Source organism: Aedes aegypti, chromosome 3, assembly GCF_002204515.2.
Source record: "Aedes aegypti strain LVP_AGWG chromosome 3, AaegL5.0 Primary Assembly, whole genome shotgun sequence".
Classification (NCBI taxonomy): domain Eukaryota; kingdom Metazoa; phylum Arthropoda; class Insecta; order Diptera; family Culicidae; genus Aedes; species Aedes aegypti.
Genome location: NC_035109.1, coordinates 327,842,201 through 327,861,143, shown reverse-complemented (window position 1 = coordinate 327,861,143; position 18,943 = coordinate 327,842,201). Strand labels below are relative to the sequence as shown.

General features: G+C 38.4%; 1 protein-coding gene across 1 annotated transcript in view; it reads right to left on the bottom strand.

The window, feature by feature from the left end:
* LOC5572184 (ecdysone receptor) overlaps positions 1–18,943 on the bottom strand; it is a 754,961-nt gene that overhangs the window by 424,607 nt on the left and 311,411 nt on the right. Inside the window, exons 4-5 of the mRNA XM_021854524.1 lie at positions 11,660–12,550; positions 3,552–3,724 (exon numbers count right to left, since the gene is read on the bottom strand). Coding sequence (XP_021710216.1) covers positions 3,552–3,724; positions 11,660–12,252 — 766 coding nt within the window. The 5' untranslated portion in view covers positions 12,253–12,550. The remainder of the gene's footprint in view (positions 1–3,551; positions 3,725–11,659; positions 12,551–18,943) is intronic.

Below are 18,943 nucleotides of genomic sequence, written 5' to 3'. Positions count from 1 at the left end.
CAGAGGAGATCTTGGGGGAAATTTCCGGGGGAATTCTAGGAAAAAATCTTCCCATGAATTTCGGGACGGCTCCACCGGAAATTCTTTTCGAGCCCCACTGGAATCTCCTCCGGAAATTCCTTTGGAGCTGCACCAGGAATTCCTGCGGATTTTTGCAATAGTTCCTCCAAGAGTTAAGTCGGAGTTTATCCCGGAATCCTTCTATAATTCCTTGGAAATCCTACGGAGTTCCACTAGGAATTCCTTCTTACTCGGATAATTCTCAGAGATTTGCTCCGGGAAATCCTCCAGAGTTTCTCCAAGAAATCCTCCAAAGTTCCTTTGGAAATTTCTCACGAGTTTCTCCTAGAATTTCTTCAGAGTTCCCTAAAATCATCGAAAATTATGTTTCATAAAAGCTTGATTTTATCAAATAACACGATAGAGCGTGTTCGTGCTATTTATTCGGCAAATTTCCCTACTCGAATAACGGTGATACCATATTTAATCTTTGATTTTAATAATAGGTCCAAATTTGAACCTCGTTACTTTGGATTAAGTTTGACGTTCACTTAGTTCACAAAAACGCCACCAACTTTTTAGCACTGGGGTTGTTCCTAAATGACAGTTCATAAGGGACACGGAAAACAAAATCACAAAAATGTTTTCTGACCATAAACCAACGAAAAGCATATAAAAATTGAGTAAACATGTGATTCTGGCCTACACTTAAGCGTATGGTACTAAAAAGGGACAATGCTTTAGGACTCTATTGTTGGTGTGAATTCTGGATTAACTATAATCGGAATATTTGAAGGATTTTCGGAAAGAATATCTAGAGAAATTCAAGAAGATATCACGAACGACGTTCTTTGATGCATGATTTGAAACTTTTGAAAATAAATTCTGACTCAAAGCAGCTTATAATGGAATCCTTGGATGAATTTCTTCGAAAATTCTGTGATTCCTTGTAGGTTACAGGAAAAGAAACCAAATTAACAGAAAATTTGTTGAAGATGTAAAAGAGACTATGAAATTTCTAGAGGAATCTTTAATTGAATGTTTATGGTGGGATAATGATGTAATGGTTTCTTGTAATATTCGTACAAAAATGTTCAAGTTATGTTCATAGAAACCATTTGAGTTCCAACTTTTCTAAAACTCAGCTAATTATCATTATTTTTTTTCTTATTTCAAAGTTTTTGCAAAATCGACGGTAGCCTAAATTGAGCTTAGCTTAAAAAACCCTGCCAAAGTGAATCAAAAGTGCCAATAATGAAAACCGGTTCCCCATCTAAACGAGAAATTCAAGTTTTTCGCATTACTTCAAGAAAAAAGAAGTTGGGTGGCCATCATAGTGTTACGTTTTACACAGAAATTATTAATAAACTTACAGAGTGGGTGCGAATGGTACAAAAAAAACATCATTTTTGCGTGAAGTATCCTTAGAGATCATTCGTATCATTTCATAAAACACGGCATGGCATTTGAAACCCATTTTAACATTGATGAACGATTCTATTCGTTGCCTAGCAATGGTCGCGGAACTTAGAGTTCTGTATGGCTTTTCTTAGGCAATGTTGCCAGTTGCAATCATAATCGATAATGAACTGAATGGCATTCGATACCCAATTCAACTTAGCTAAATAGTCAAATCGATCTTGAAGGAGTTCCAATTTATTGTTGCTAACTTTTTTCTAATTTAGTAGTGTTGCCATCATTCAACAGAAATGTCATTCGTTCATGGCAACACTGACGACTTTTCGATGCCCAATGATTTTTATTTCGTTCCTTCGTATTATTGTTTTCCAATGGTTATTATTATTTACCATACAGCTACTGAATAATGTATTGTCGGCAATCGAATGGTCTGTTCTATTGTGTTTATTTCCTAAAACTATAATTGAAGCACAAATTCGTGGATTAACTTTCAAAAATAGATACAGAAAAAGAACAATCTACAACATGAAATTGACTCTACACCCAGTCGACCAAATTAAACCATAAATCCGTGCAGCCCCATTACCTGTACGAGCGTATACTTGACCTAGCACCCAATCCGTCCAAATTTACGGCCAGCCAAATTATTCACTGTCAACCAATCAAGTTTCGCCCCAAAAATGGGCAGCCACTCGTTCGCTCGCTCGCTGTTCGAAACAAAAAGGTCATCAAATCCAATCATAACTTCTTATTGTATGTAACGACCAATCAACCCTGCTGCTGGGAAATCCGGAGCACTAGCCAGCATTGATCTTGAAAGTAGCCATCGCCGTGACCACCACCATCAGCACCACGATCACAGTCGATCGCCGTCTGCCATCATTGAAGCGGCAGAGATCGCACGAATGTAAGCCCTTCACTTCTTTTTACCATTTTGTGCCACAATGTTTCTTCAAGCAATCTCTCGCGGAATAATCACAGACAAACAGATGTAACACTGAAGAAATTTTCATCTACCACTCATTTGGCGATCATTTGAAGTTTGCAGTTTCATGTCTCACAACCACGTGCGACGTTTCACACTGCCAGGACTAATTGCACAAAACAGTAGTTGGTGCAACTTGCTCACCAGATGATTATAGTGCGAATTGGAAGGTGCATTACATAGAAATTCGTTCTAAGTGTTACGTCTGTTTGTCTGTGATATGACGCTGTGTATGGGTAAGAATGGTGTGTTTTACAACACGAACGACTAATCGACATTCTGTGGTTCAATGGATTGTCCGACCACGGCTTCCAACGCAAAGAAACTCTCGAAACTAAACGATTTTTTATTGATGCGCGACGGAACAGTGTTAGTGAGACACGATCGCGATCGCTCGCGAGCACAAGATCGATCGCGAGAAAGCAAGCACATGGCTCCATCTAGGTCTCAAGATGATCGATGGTGGGATAGTTTGCGCTAGTCGCCACTTCGTTACAAGCGATCGCTGTTATAGATCAGGGATGCCAAGTTGGAAGGCTTGTCTTCTTTTTTATTAGAGGCAAGGTATTTTGAAGACATTTCAGAATATCTGCAGTCATTTCAAAGAAATCTTCTTCTTATGTCTGACGATAAGCTCCAACTGGGAGAGAGCCTACTTTTTAGTTTTGCCAAGTGCTTTCTTTGCCAATTGGCTTGTTTAGGGGTATCCATTTTCTAACATATTCTGAATCTACGATAAAAATTGAGCTAGAATCCAAAGTTTCAGAACTTTCCGTGACCTGGAACTATTCTTAAAACACGTTTGAAATTAGTATGGAAATCACTTTTGAATCACCCCTCGGCAAATTTTACTTCGGGGCGATCTGTCATTATGTGAATTGAAATGTCATTGAGTCGACGGGTTGAAATCTTTTTTAATCATTTGTTATATCAACATTGAGATATCGAAATGCAATAAAATTGTGTTATAATTATAAAAATGTGCTTGTTCGATCAAACTACAAAAAACTGTGATTATTCTTCACTAAACAACCCAATTGACCATTTTTGCAAGTGTAACTTCACGTGAGTGAAGTTGCCCTGAACAATGAAATTTTCAAAGAGGGAGACATGGAGACATGACGTAGCATCCCTAGTTTCGACTTACCCATTTTTCCATTTGGACTGTACGGATCGTAGCTGCCGGTGGACATCGGAGACGAGTAGCCATTGGACATGGTGGTAGTGTAGGTGTGGCTCTGCGAGCCGGGGGAAGGACTCAGTGGCGGTGCCGAACCTGGCACACTGCCCGGACTAGGAGAGGAAATCCATTCCTCGTTGCTAAAAAAGAAAAAAAGAGAAATGAAAAGTTAGGTTAGATTCACAAACAATTTCAAACAATGTTGAGCATGGCATACAATGTTGCAAAAACCTATTTGGGATGCCAGCAAGTTTCATCCCATCCAAAACGATGAGACAAGCGGAGCAAAACCCACATAAAATATTTACGAGCATCTGTCTGGCGGCAACCATCTTCGCACCCGCCACGCCATCTATTCGTTTGTTTCCCCACAAATGCACCATTACCCTAATCACAGAAATTTCGTCTACATAACAGCACAATCGTTTTGCTGTTGAGCTGAGCTGTTCTTTGATATCGAAATATTCCAAATAGCAAGCGCATCGTCAAACCACAGACAAACAGACGTAACACTGACGAAATTCTAATCGACCACGCTTTTATATTTCATAGTTCTCATATCTCACAGTTAGAGGCGCGCGCATCGTTTTCCTTCGTGTTTGACGTTTCTCACTAGCGCCATCTGCAAGCCTTAGTCATATTTCATGCAACATGGCCACTAGATGATAATTATGTGAATTGTGCGAAGGATTTCAAAGGAAATAATTTTAACTATTACATCTGTTTGTCTGTGGTCAAACCATGGCCTAGGACTCTCGAAGAGCATAACCAAAAACACCCACGCATCGGATCGCCCCTCATCCCAAGGCAATCTCAATTTTGATTGTGGGAGTGATGCTGTCTGTGTATATGTCTGTCTAGAGCGGCGAAGGTATAAGTACATAATTAGTATAGAATCAGCCCACCGAACCCGAACCAGACATAACAGACAGACAGGCGGTAGACAACGGCGGAGGACAATGACGCAAGACCGAGAAAGTTCGTCCGAAATTCTGTGACTTGTGAGGGGCCATTTTAAGACTTGGTCACGAGGGAATAGAAGTGAAGTGCAAGGAACGATGAACTTTCCGAAGCGAACCAATGTTGCATCAACCTTTGCCCACAAAAACTTTGAAAGTTTGTAAATTTCAATCTCATTAGAAAATATTCAACATCATATCTAATTGAAATCCTACCCCATGCACTTCAAAACTAATCAAAATCCAGCCAAAACAACTCAAATTGAATTTGAATCGAAATCGAATCGAAATCGAATCGAAATCGAATCGAAATCGAATCGAAATCGAATCGAAATCGAATCGAAATCGAATCGAAATCGAATCGAAATCGAATCGAAATCGAATCGAAATCGAATCGAAATCGAATCGAAATCGAAATCGAATCGAAATCGAATCGAAATCGAATCGAAATCGAATCGAAATCGAATCGAAATCGAATCGAAATCGAATCGAAATCGAATCGAAATCGAATCGAAATCGAATCGAAATCGAATCGAAATCGAAATCGAATCGAAATCGAATCGAAATCGAATCGAAATCGAATCGAAATCGAATCGAAATCGAATCGAAATCGAATCGAAATCGAATCGAAATCGAATCGAAATCGAATCGAAATCGAATCGAAATCGAATCGAAATCGAATCGAAATCGAATCGAAATCGAATCGAAATCGAATCGAAATCGAATCGAAATCGAATCGAAATCGAAATCGAAATCGAATCGAAATCGAAATCGAAATCGAATCGAAATCGAATCGAAATCGAATCGAAATCGAATCGAAATCGAATCGAAATCGAATCGAAATCGAATCGAAATCGAATCGAAATCGAATCGAAATCGAATCGAAATCGAATCGAAATGGAATCGAAATCGAATCGAAATCGAATCGAAAATCGAATCGAAATCGAATCGAAATCGAATCGAAATCGAATCGAAATCGAATCGAAATCGAATCGAAATCGAATCGAAATCGAATCGAAATCGAATCGAAACGAACGAATCGAATCGAAATCGAATCGAAATCGAATCGAAATCGAATCGAAATCGAATCGAAATCGAATCGAAATCGAATCGAAATCGAATCGAAATCGAATCGAAATCGAATCGAAATCGAATCGAAATCGAATCGAAATCGAATCGAATCGAATCGAAATCGAATCGAAATCGAATCGAAATCGAATCGAAATCGAATCGAAATCGAATCGAAATCGAATCGAAATCGAATCGAAATCGAATCGAAATCGAATCGAAATCGAATCGAAATCGAATCGAAATCGAATCGAAATCGAATCGAAATCGAATCGAAATCGAATCGAAATCGAAATCGAAATCGAATCGAAATCGAATCGAAATCGAATCGAAATCGAATCGAAATCGAAAATCGAATCGAATCGAATCGAAATCGAATCGAAATCGAATCGAAATCGAATCGAAATCGAATCGAAAATCGAATCGAATCGAAATCGAATCGAATGAATCGAAATCGAATCGAAATCGAATCGAAATCGAATCGAAATCGAATCGAAATCGAATCGAAATCGAATCGAAATCGAATCGAAATCGAATCGAAATCGAATCGAAATCGAATCGAAATCGAATCGAAATCGAATCGAAATCGAATCGAAATCGAATCGAAATCGAATCGAAATCGAATCGAAATCGAATCGAAATCGAATCGAAATCGAATCGAAATCGAATCGAAATCGAATCGAAATCGAATCGAAATCGAATCGAAATCGAATCGAAATCGAATCGAAATCGAATCGAAATCGAATCGAAATCGAATCGAAATCGAATCGAAATCGAATCGAAATCGAATCGAATCGAATCGAAATCGAATCGAAATCGAATCGAAATCGAATCGAAATCGAATCGAAATCGAATCGAAATCGAATCGAAATCGAATCGAAATCGAATCGAATCGAATCGAAATCGAATCGAAATCGAATCGAAATCGAATCGAAATCGAATCGAAATCGAATCGAAATCGAATCGAAATCGAATCGAAATCGAATCGAAATCGAATCGAAATCGAATCGAAATCGAATCGAAATCGAATCGAAATCGAATCGAAATCGAATCGAAATCGAATCGAAATCGAATCGAAATCGAATCGAAATCGAATCGAAATCGAATCGAAATCGAATCGAAATCGAATCGAAATCGAATCGAAATCGAATCGAAATCGAATCGAAATCGAATCGAAATCGAATCGAAATCGAATCGAAATCGAATCGAAATCGAAATCGAATCGAAATCGAATCGAAATCGAATCGAAATCGAATCGAAATCGAATCGAAATCGAATCGAAATCGAATCGAAATCGAATCGAAATCGAATCGAAATCGAATCGAAATCGAATCGAAATCGAATCGAAATCGAATCGAAATCGAATCGAAATCGAATCGAAATCGAATCGAAATCGAATCGAAATCGAAATCGAATCGAAATCGAATCGAAATCGAATCGAAATCGAATCGAAATCGAATCGAAATCGAATCGAAATCGAATCGAAATCGAATCGAAATCGAATCGAAATCGAATCGAAATCGAATCGAAATCGAATCGAAATCGAATCGAAATCGAATCGAAATCGAATCGAAATCGAATCGAAATCGAATCGAAATCGAATCGAAATCGAATCGAAATCGAATCGAAATCGAATCGAAATCGAATCGAAATCGAATCGAAATCGAATCGAAATCGAATCGAAATCGAATCGAAATCGAATCGAAATCGAATCGAAATCGAATCGAAATCGAATCGAAATCGAATCGAAATCGAATCGAAATCGAATCGAAATCGAATCGAAATCGAATCGAAATCGAATCGAAATCGAATCGAAATCGAATCGAAATCGAATCGAAATCGAATCGAAATCGAATCGAAATCGAATCGAAATCGAATCGAAATCGAATCGAAATCGAATCGAAATCGAATCGAATCGAAATCGAATCGAAATCGAATCGAAATCGAATCGAAATCGAATCGAAATCGAATCGAAATCGAATCGAAATCGAATCGAAATCGAATCGAAATCGAATCGAAATCGAATCGAAATCGAATCGAAATCGAATCGAAATCGAATCGAAATCGAATCGAAATCGAATCGAAATCGAATCGAAATCGAATCGAAATCGAATCGAAATCGAATCGAAATCGAATCGAAATCGAATCGAAATCGAATCGAAATCGAATCGAAATCGAATCGAAATCGAATCGAAATCGAATCGAAATCGAATCGAAATCGAATCGAATCGAATCGAAATCGAATCGAAATCGAATCGAAATCGAATCGAAATCGAATCGAAATCGAATCGAAATCGAATCGAATCGAAATCGAATCGAAATCGAATCGAAATCGAATCGAAATCGAATCGAAATCGAATCGAAATCGAATCGAAATCGAATCGAAATCGAATCGAAATCGAATCGAAATCGAATCGAAATCGAATCGAATCGAATCGAATCGAAATCGAATCGAAATCGAATCGAAATCGAATCGAAATCGAATCGAAATCGAATCGAAATCGAATCGAAATCGAATCGAAATCGAATCGAAATCGAATCGAAATCGAATCGAAATCGAATCGAAATCGAATCGAAATCGAATCGAAATCGAATCGAAATCGAATCGAAATCGAATCGAAATCGAATCGAAATCGAATCGAAATCGAATCGAAATCGAATCGAAATCGAATCGAAATCGAATCGAAATCGAATCGAATCGAATCGAATCGAAATCGAATCGAAATCGAATCGAAATCGAATCGAAATCGAATCGAAATCGAATCGAAATCGAATCGAAATCGAATCGAAATCGAATCGAAATCGAATCGAAATCGAATCGAAATCGAATCGAAATCGAATCGAAATCGAATCGAAATCGAATCGAAATCGAATCGAAATCGAATCGAAATCGAATCGAAATCGAATCGAAATCGAATCGAAATCGAATCGAAATCGAATCGAATCGAATCGAATCGAAATCGAATCGAAATCGAATCGAAATCGAATCGAAATCGAATCGAAATCGAATCGAAATCGAATCGAAATCGAATCGAAATCGAATCGAAATCGAATCGAAATCGAATCGAAATCGAATCGAAATCGAATCGAAATCGAATCGAAATCGAATCGAAATCGAATCGAAATCGAATCGAAATCGAATCGAAATCGAATCGAAATCGAATCGAAATCGAATCGAAATCGAATCGAAATCGAATCGAAATCGAATCGAAATCGAATCGAAATCGAATCGAAATCGAATCGAAATCGAATCGAAATCGAATCGAAATCGAATCGAAATCGAATCGAAATCGAATCGAAATCGAATCGAAATCGAATCGAAATCGAATCGAATCGAAATCGAATCGAAATCGAATCGAAATCGAATCGAATCGAAATCGAATCGAAATCGAATCGAAATCGAATCGAAATCGAATCGAAATCGAATCGAAATCGAATCGAAATCGAATCGAAATCGAATCGAAATCGAATCGAATCGAAATCGAATCGAAATCGAATCGAATCGAATCGAAATCGAATCGAAATCGAATCGAAATCGAATCGAAATCGAATCGAAATCGAATCGAAATCGAATCGAAATCGAATCGAAATCGAATCGAAATCGAATCGAAATCGAATCGAAATCGAATCGAAATCGAATCGAAATCGAATCGAAATCGAATCGAAATCGAATCGAAATCGAATCGAAATCGAATCGAAATCGAATCGAAATCGAATCGAAATCGAATCGAAATCGAATCGAAATCGAATCGAAATCGAATCGAAATCGAATCGAAATCGAATCGAAATCGAATCGAAATCGAATCGAAATCGAATCGAAATCGAATCGAAATCGAATCGAAATCGAATCGAAATCGAATCGAAATCGAATCGAAATCGAATCGAAATCGAATCGAAATCGAATCGAAATCGAATCGAAATCGAATCGAAATCGAATCGAAATCGAATCGAAATCGAATCGAAATCGAATCGAAATCGAAATCGAAATCGAATCGAAATCGAATCGAAATCGAATCGAAATCGAATCGAAATCGAATCGAAATCGAATCGAAATCGAATCGAAATCGAATCGAAATCGAATCGAAATCGAATCGAAATCGAATCGAAATCGAATCGAAATCGAATCGAAATCGAATCGAAATCGAATCGAAATCGAATCGAATCGAAATCGAATCGAAATCGAATCGAAATCGAATCGAAATCGAATCGAAATCGAATCGAAATCGAATCGAAATCGAATCGAAATCGAATCGAAATCGAATCGAAATCGAATCGAATCGAAATCGAATCGAAATCGAATCGAAATCGAATCGAAATCGAATCGAAATCGAATCGAAATCGAATCGAAATCGAATCGAAATCGAATCGAAATCGAATCGAAATCGAATCGAAATCGAATCGAAATCGAATCGAAATCGAATCGAAATCGAATCGAAATCGAATCGAAATCGAATCGAAATCGAATCGAAATCGAATCGAAATCGAATCGAAATCGAATCAATCGAATCGAATCGAAATCGTGAATCGAAATCGAATCGAAATCGGAATCGAAATCGATCGAATCGGAATCGAAATCGAATCGAAATCGAATCGACTTCGAAGGGGTCGAATCGGAATCGAAATCGAATCGAGAATCGAATCGAATCGAATCGAAATCGGAATCGAATCGAAATCGAATCGAAATCGAATCGAAATCGAATCGAAATCGAATCGAAATCGAATCGAAATCGAATCGAAATCGAATCGAAATCGAATCGAAATCGAATCGAAATCGAATCGAAATCGAATCGAAATCGAATCGAAATCGAATCGAAATCGAATCGAAATCGAATCGAAATCGAATCGAAATCGAATCGAAATTGAATCGAAATTGAATCGAAATTTGGGATTGGGATTGGGATTGGGATTGGGATTGGGATTGGGATTGGGATTGAGATTGGTTATACAATAGTTATACTATTCATGAACCACAAAATGTATCCCAACAATTCCATTATCCATATGTAAAAATACACAAATTTCTACAAGCCGATATTGGAGGGTTGCCGATGTTGGACAATCATATGAAAATCATTGTGTTTATAGTAACCAAAAGCTGTATGGTTACATATAATGAAATATCCCCGAAGAAATGAAAAAATTGGGAGCAAAAGGGAAATTGATCGGATTATATTATAAAGAAACTGTTTTGAATATGTAATCACATATGGTTGGAATAGACAACGTAGTAGATGATTTCCAGTTATGATGTTTTGAATTTCAATATTGAAAATCCTCATAACTAATTTGTTCAATACATGTTCAATTTATACTCCCAAATCACATTAAATAGTTCGGCGATTTCCATCGCACCTAGAAACATATCGCATTACCCTTTTTCCTCGAATTCGTTTCAATGCGAGACAAACGACTACAAGCGGGAGAACATTTCGCAAATTCGGTTGAAGTGTACAGCTATAAATCAATATTTGCGCACGCACAACACCACCCTATGTACCCACATCGACCAATGCTTGACTATCTTTATTTATAGAGACAGACTTTCGAAAGGTGCAAAGGGAGGATAGTAGAACCTGATGGACGGACGCCTCCAGACCATCTAACCATGTGCACGCCACCGCCGCCGATTCGAGTTAAGCAGGTTCGGGCAAAAAAAATAAATAAAACAGTCGGACCATGACCTTTCGTGACCGAACGGATCGTTTTTGTTGGGGTAGGTTCTCGGATGGGTGCTATGGAAAATAAAGAGAGTGATTTGACGGTGAGATAGCACTGCTTTTCTCAAAGTGCTTGATGGAACATGTATTAATGATTGATTATATTGTTCGTACGATTGCAATGATAGCTGTTATCGTTATAATAGTTCTTACTCTAAATCACTTTTTAAAAGCATTAAAGAAATTTCAGAGTATCAAAAAGCATCTCAATAGTTAAATACCATAGTATAATACAGTGTATCGTTTAAATTTAGTAAAACATTAACTGCAATCGTCTCTATGGTTTTTTGTATTTTTGGATGTTCTATAAAATAAATCATCAGTATCTTACCTTTCCAACCGTCGCTTTCCGCTTGCGTAAACCGTAACGGAACCGTTTGAGCTGACGTTGGTGCCGGCTGCCACTGGAGGCATTGGCGCCACCGAAGCCGGAATGGCCGTCACCGTTACGCCGCCACTGGTTGTGGCCGAACTTGGAATCATACTGACGCCGCCGCCACCGCCTCCAGTATCCATCGGAAGGGGTTCCACCTTGACAGCCTTCAGCATGATGTCATCAACGATCTTGACGATGCTGATGTTGTTGTTGGTGGTGGCCGCCTTCAGGATGTGCTTGGTCGTCGCCGTCGACGGTCCAGAACCCGAGTTACTAGCGCCGGCAGCCGCGATTGCCGAAGTGCTACTGCCTGCTGCTCCTGCCACCAGTCCGGTAATCGTGGTAGCATTGAGGGCATTCAACGACGTCAGCCCGATGATGGTCGTCGTTGTTCCTCCAGAACCTCCGGTCTGAACCAGGGCTAATTGCGGCGGCGGCTGCTGCTGCTGAGGCCTGACTACACTACTGATCACCTGCTGTCCCTGTGCCTGCTGCTGCTGCTGTACGCTTCCAGATGGATTTGTGCTTACAATGTTCAATCGGTACATGACCTTTCGATGAGAGATCGTTTCAGAGTGATCGTTCTTACGCGTTTTGCGGACAATTCAAAGAACGAAAATGAATTAAAGGACTTACAGGAAGGGGGTTCGAACGTTTTCTACATTGGTAGGGGTGAGATTCATTTATGGTAGGGACGATCTGTTGAATGGTACAGTTCTAGCACTGGTCTCTTCTTTTTGAACTTGCTGTGTTCTTTCAACTGCTGAATCATGGTGGGATTTGAGATGCTGAGCTTTAAGAGTTATCAAGGGTATCGAGCTAGTGACCCATCTGAACGATCGGAATCTGAAATGAAAGACGATAGAATGGAATTGTTGCATTATTATACAAGAATGATACCCTATATGGTTGAAATTTTATGAAAGATATAAAAATAGAACAGTTCAATGTAATGTTATTTTTCTCTCTAAAACGTTGAAGGCTACAGTTTCAAAAAAAACTATTTAATAACCATGCTATAAATGGTAACAATATATCTGAATTTCCTTACCATTTCTACAACGGTAAATGTCCTAACATCTCCAAATTTCACGAATGTGAAGATATGATTCATCGTTTTCGATTCACCGAGTCACCTTGGACAACAGGCACTTGTAGTACAACATCCCATTCCTCAGTATCGATTTTGTCCAACAACGACGACATCAACCGAGGCGAAAAAGCATATTCAAATTCCTTTTCTCCTCCATCTTTCAAACTCCAGCGCAAAGAATGAAAGAAGATATCGTCCCGAACTTACCAACCCCACTGAATAGCAATCCCTAATAGCACATAAAATATTTATCCTAAGCCCCGGTCGCTCCATTCTGTCGGGATTCCCAGTAAAGGCAACCTAAGGCACGCATAGAAGCCGAGTCCAGGGCCGGGATAAAAAGTACCATTTCATCCTTTTGTCATTGCGGTAGTCGCTGTCATCTTGAGAGCTATCAACCATCCGACCGTACGGGCGTCGTCGTCGTCGTAGTCTTCGTCGCTGCCATGGACGACGTTCCTTATGTAGCAACCCCGAAGCGAGAGAAGGGGGTACATAGAAATCTAGGTCAATGCAGTACTTTGAACACATAAAGGTCCTTCCCGATCGCTGCCTCAACCCGCGCGTTTTTTTTCCCCATTTCATGGCGGTGTCTGGTAGACCGGTTCGAAATATGTATTTCGGAGAAATGTTGTCCGAAGAACAGAAATTTTCAAGTTAATGATTGAGATATCATTGTATATAAAGTAATAACGGTAAGGCATCCTTCAAATTATGCGTGATTCTAAAATTTTTAAACGGAAAGAAATAAAAAAATTACAAAACTTTTCAGTAACCATATATTAAATGGTAATCAAACAGATTGACCATATAGTTAAGATTGTCTTGTAGAAATATTGTAAAAAATATAGAAAATAGTATTACAATACAACCAGTGGTTGTGATTGGAAACAAACAACGATTGATTGAATAATAACATTATTGTATATAATCATTGTATACTTGTGCTTGAAAAAAGCAATCACTTGCACTAATTTGTTTTTGTTAATTCATCATACTTCAATACCATTTGAACCAGTCTACTCAGAGTGGAAAAGCGAGGGAAAACCTACCCCAACATGTTAAAATTAAGAGTGAAGCACACACAGCGAATCCACCCTCAACCTACGTCAATCGAGTGCTGTGTAGCGATGCTACCAGCCCCTGCAGCACGGAACAAAACGGAAAATAATTCAAACCGTTTCGTTTCGGATCCCCGTGCCACCTGCACCTTCACTCGAACCGTTGCTGTCCACAATCATCTGAATACGAGAAAACCGTCTACCTCCGACTCATCGCTGAAATGGTGATAACGTGGAGGGTTGTTAGATAAAGAGGATTTAAAAGAGGAAACATCACGGTATGTGTCTCTGGTTTTCGATATTTCCCACCGTCAGATGAGACGACGATAACTAAGGTGGAAGCTTCTGTGTTTTAGGAAAAAATAGCTTCTTCCACTTTTTCTGTACAAATAAATCACAAAAAGAAACAACCCATATTCATCGAAAACGCAATTTATTGGTAATTTGTACAATTAAAACATTCATAACATATTTAAGCCATTTTTTTTAATCCTGAAAACAATGACCTGTATCGTAGTTTAATAATACTATGTTATTCGCCCAAATTTCTCAATCAAATCGTGGATATTGTTGTGAAAACGCTATTTACCGTTAAATATATTACACACCATATACCATTTGCTCTATTATATCATTGTGATCTTTTTAATAAATGGTAATTTCAGTACATTAAGCCATATTGTCACGCTAAGTACAATTTTATTCAAAGAAATCTCGAAAACCTATTCAAACAGCTTCAAGCCAAAAAAAATCTTACTTTATTGATCCTACATGTTTCGCAGAAGGAATTTTACATGTGCCGCACTAAACCAACTCGATTTTTCACTTTTAGAACGTCAAAAAAAAGTTAAAAGTTTTCGGATTTACAAAACGACCTAAGTAAGATTCTCAACTTTCGTTGTACGGAGAGCCAAAGTGACTTAATCACGAATCAAAAACAGAACACTATACTTGAGTCGATTTTACACTGATGTAAAAACGTGACAAGTGAATCTTGTCATTTCATTACTTTCGTTACTCCCTTTCACTCTGAGTATAGGTATTGTATTCACTGAAAAAAGCCAATAAATTTTCATAATAATCTACCAAGAAGTCTATTAGAAGATTTCTGACAAAATATCTACAGAAACAAGGAGAAAGATTGTTTACAAAAATATGATGGAATACAGTCAACTCTCCATAACTCAAAATTGGAGGGACCATCTTAGGAGTTAGGAGTTAGGAATGTATCGAGTTAAAGAATACAAAACCAGTTCGAATGCAATCCAAGGGAGGTAGACATGAATATCAACTCGATATCGTGATATGGAAATATGGAAGCTAACTAAGCACAGAAAATGCAATCAAGATTTAAAAAATAAAATTTTCAAAAGGACCTATCTAACATTTAATCTCGAAGTGATTCTTCTTAAATATTGTATAGATATTTCTTGAATTTTAAGTTTTTTTTTCTTGTAGATTTTTTCCACAGATCCTGTGAAAATATCTTTCCACGTTCATAGGAAATCTCCCTCTCCGATTTGAAAACAATCTTTTGCTTTTGCACGATTATCTCACCAAGAATCAAATCGAATTTATCCAAGATTTAGGGAATATCTTCAAGGTTTAGAGAGAATTCCTTTCTGATTCCAAAATAATTTTCAATACACCGGGAAGGAATCCTCAAGATCCGAAGGGATTTTTTTTCCAGCTTTTTGTCCTAGATTCCGAGCAAAATCTTTCAGATTCCCGAGAGAATCTCATCCAGATTTCAGATGGTATCTTTGCTATAAGAATACTGATAATGTTTCTCAGATTATGAAAAGCATCTCTTTCAAATTCTGGCAGGAACTTCTCCAAAATTCCGAAGGGAATCTCACGCAGAATCCGGAGGAATGCTTTTTTAGTTTCCAAAAAACTAATGAGGGAATCTCTCTCAGGTTGCGGAAAAAATTAAGTTTACAGAGAAACTTTTCCAGATTCCTGATGAAATCTGTTCCAAAATATTAAACATATCTATTGGATTTTGTAGGGAAATGTCTTTCAAATTCTTGCGGAAACCTCTCCAAGATTTCGAAGAGAATCCAGAGAGATTCTGGAAAGAATCTCTCCAAGATTTCAGAGGGAAAAAAACTCTGCCAGATTTCGGAGTGAATCTCTCTCAGATTCCGGATGGAATTCCTTTCAGATTTCGAAGGAAATAGCTTTCAGATTCTGGAGAGAATCTCTCCCAGATTTTCGAGGGAATCTCTCCACGATTCCGGGAGTAATCTCTCCCTCTTTGTAGAGGGAATCTCTCCCAGAATCCGATAGGAATCTCTCCAAGATTCCGGAGGGAATTTCTTCCAGATATCAGAGATAATCTTTTTTTATATTCTGGAGAGAATCTCTCCCAGATTTCGGAGTGAATTTCTCCCAGATTTGAAAAGTAATCTCTCCCTGATTCTAGAGTGAATCTCGTTTAATTTTTGGAGGGAATCTCTCCCAAATTCCGGAGAAAACCTCTTTCAGATTTTGGAGAGAATCTCTCCCAGATTTCGGAAGGAATCTATCTCAGATTCCGGAAGGAATCTTTCCCAGAAGCCGATGGGAATTTCTCCAAGATTCCACAATTCGTTCATTTCAGTGGAAATCTCTTTTAGATTTTATAGAGAATCTCTCCCAGATTTCGGAGGAAATTTCTCCCAGATACCGGAAGTAATCTCTCCCTGATTCTAGATGGAACCTCTCTTAATTTTCGGAGAGAATCTATCCCAGATTCCGGAGCAAATCTCTTTCAGATTTTGTAAGAAACCTCTCCCAGAATCCAAAGAGGAACTCTGCTAGAATCCAGAGTGAATCTCTCTTAGATTCCGGAAGGAATCTTTTCCAGATTCCGATAGCAATCTCTGCCAGATTCCGGCAGAGCAAATGTTTTTTAAACTCTGGAGAGAATCACTCCCAGATTCCGGAAGGAATCTTTCCCAGAATCCATTGGAAATATCTCCCAGATTCCGCAATTCCTTACAGATTTCAAAGAAAATCTTTTTCCGATTCTGGAGAAAATCTCTTTCAGATTTCGGAGGTAATCTTTCCCAGAAACCGAAAAGAAACTCTACCAGATTCCGGAGTGAATCCAGATTCCGGAGTGAATCTCTCAGATTCCGAATGGAATTCTTTCCAGATTTCAGAGAAAATCTCTTTCAGATTCTGGAGAGAATCTCTCCCAGATTTCGGAGGGAATCTCTCCCAGATTCCGGAAGTAATCTCTCCCTGATTCTAGATGGAACCTCTCTTAACTTCCGGAGGGAATCTCTCCCAGATTCCGGAGCAAATCTCTTTCAGATTCTGGAGAGAATCTCTCCCAGATTTTGGAGAGAATCTCTCCCAGATTTCGGAGAAAATCTTTCCCAGAATCCGAAAAGAAACTCTGCCAGATTCCGGAGTGAAAATCTCTCAGATTTCGGAGGAAACTCCTTCCAGATTCCGCAGGAAATTTCTTTCAGATTCTGGAGAGAATCTCTCCCAGATTTCGGAGGAAATCTCTCCCAGAATCTGAAAAGGAACTCTGCCAGATTTCGGAGCGAATCTCTCTCAGATTCCGGAGGGAATCTCTTCCAGATTCCAGAGAAAATCTTTTTCAGATTCTGGAGAAAAACTCTCCCAGATTTCGGAGGGAATCTCGCCCAGAATTCGAAAAGAAACTCTGCTAGACTCGGAGTGAATCTCTCTCAGATTCCGGAGGGAACTCCTTCCAGATTTCGAAGGAAATCTCTTTCAGATTGTGGAGAGAATCTCTCCCAGATTTTCCAGGGAATGTATTCCAGATTTCGGGAGTAATCTCTCCCTGTTTGTAGAGGGAATCCCTCTTAATTTTCGGAGGGAATCTCTCCTAAATTTCGGAGAGAATCTCTCCCAGAATCCGATAGGGATCTCTCCCAGATTCGGGAGGGAATTTCTTCAGATTTAGGACGAAATCTCTTCCAGATTCCGGAGGGAATCTCTACAAGATTTTGGATGCAATCTTTTGCAGATTTGTGCTAGTTAAAAAAAATCATTGGGCATTATCTGACTCTACTATCTTTTCAGAATGCTTTCTTAATCTTGTGTGTAGGGAACGTGTACCAAGCGATTCTTTATTTCGCCATATGTGAATTCTCGAAAACATTGACAGTTGAAATACATTTGAATGAGCCACACTAACATCTTCTTTTGCGTTGATTTGCATGTATTGCTAGCCAAGGACATCGTCTTTTGATCCATAGTGAAAAAAAAAACTTTCCAAAAATTCCAGCATTGCACTGTCTTAAACGAAATCGAGAGCGAGAGAGGAGAGAATCTCTCATTGTCACATAGGTCCTTTTGAAAAGTTACGCGAGAATTCTAATCTGATTTGAGGCTTGCGTGATACTTCTGGAGACTTGAAAGCTTTATCCAAGAGAGCATTATATAAATCACTTTTTGAAATGTGTCAATTGATATTGAAGCTAAGAATTTTTGAGCTTTTTCTGATGTTGTGTCTTGAGGTATTCTTCTGCAGCTCATCAAACTCCACCAATGAAGGTATCTAATTCAACTGTTTACTCAGCATAAATGGTTCGATTTGAGCCAAGTCGATAGGGTCCTAAAGCACTGTCTCAATTTTAATGCCAAACGCTTAATTTTAGGCCAAAAACACATTTCTACTCAATTTTTTGATGTTTTTCGTTTGTTTGAGTCCAACATTTTTTTTTGGTTTTTAAGACTTTGTCACACGCCTTGGCTTAAACTCAAATTTAGGGTGTATTTTTTTTTCCGTGTCCTTTCCGAAATGTCTAACAGGAACAACCCCAGTGTTAAAACTAAAACTCATGTGGTATTATTGTCGAAAACCAACGTCAAACATGATGAAATGTGTCAAGGTTCATTTATGGACCCAAGTTTTAAATTAAAGTTAAAATATGATATAGCCGTTATTTGAGCGGGAAAAATTTATAAAGTAGTTGCAGTAACATGCTCTTTCGTGTTATTAAATAAAAACAAAATTGAATTAAACATTTTAGGACCCTATTATTTAAAACATTTTTCATTAAAACATTCCAAAGAATCATAACTATGTCCCCTCAAGGCCAAACCTTGCCATTGTGA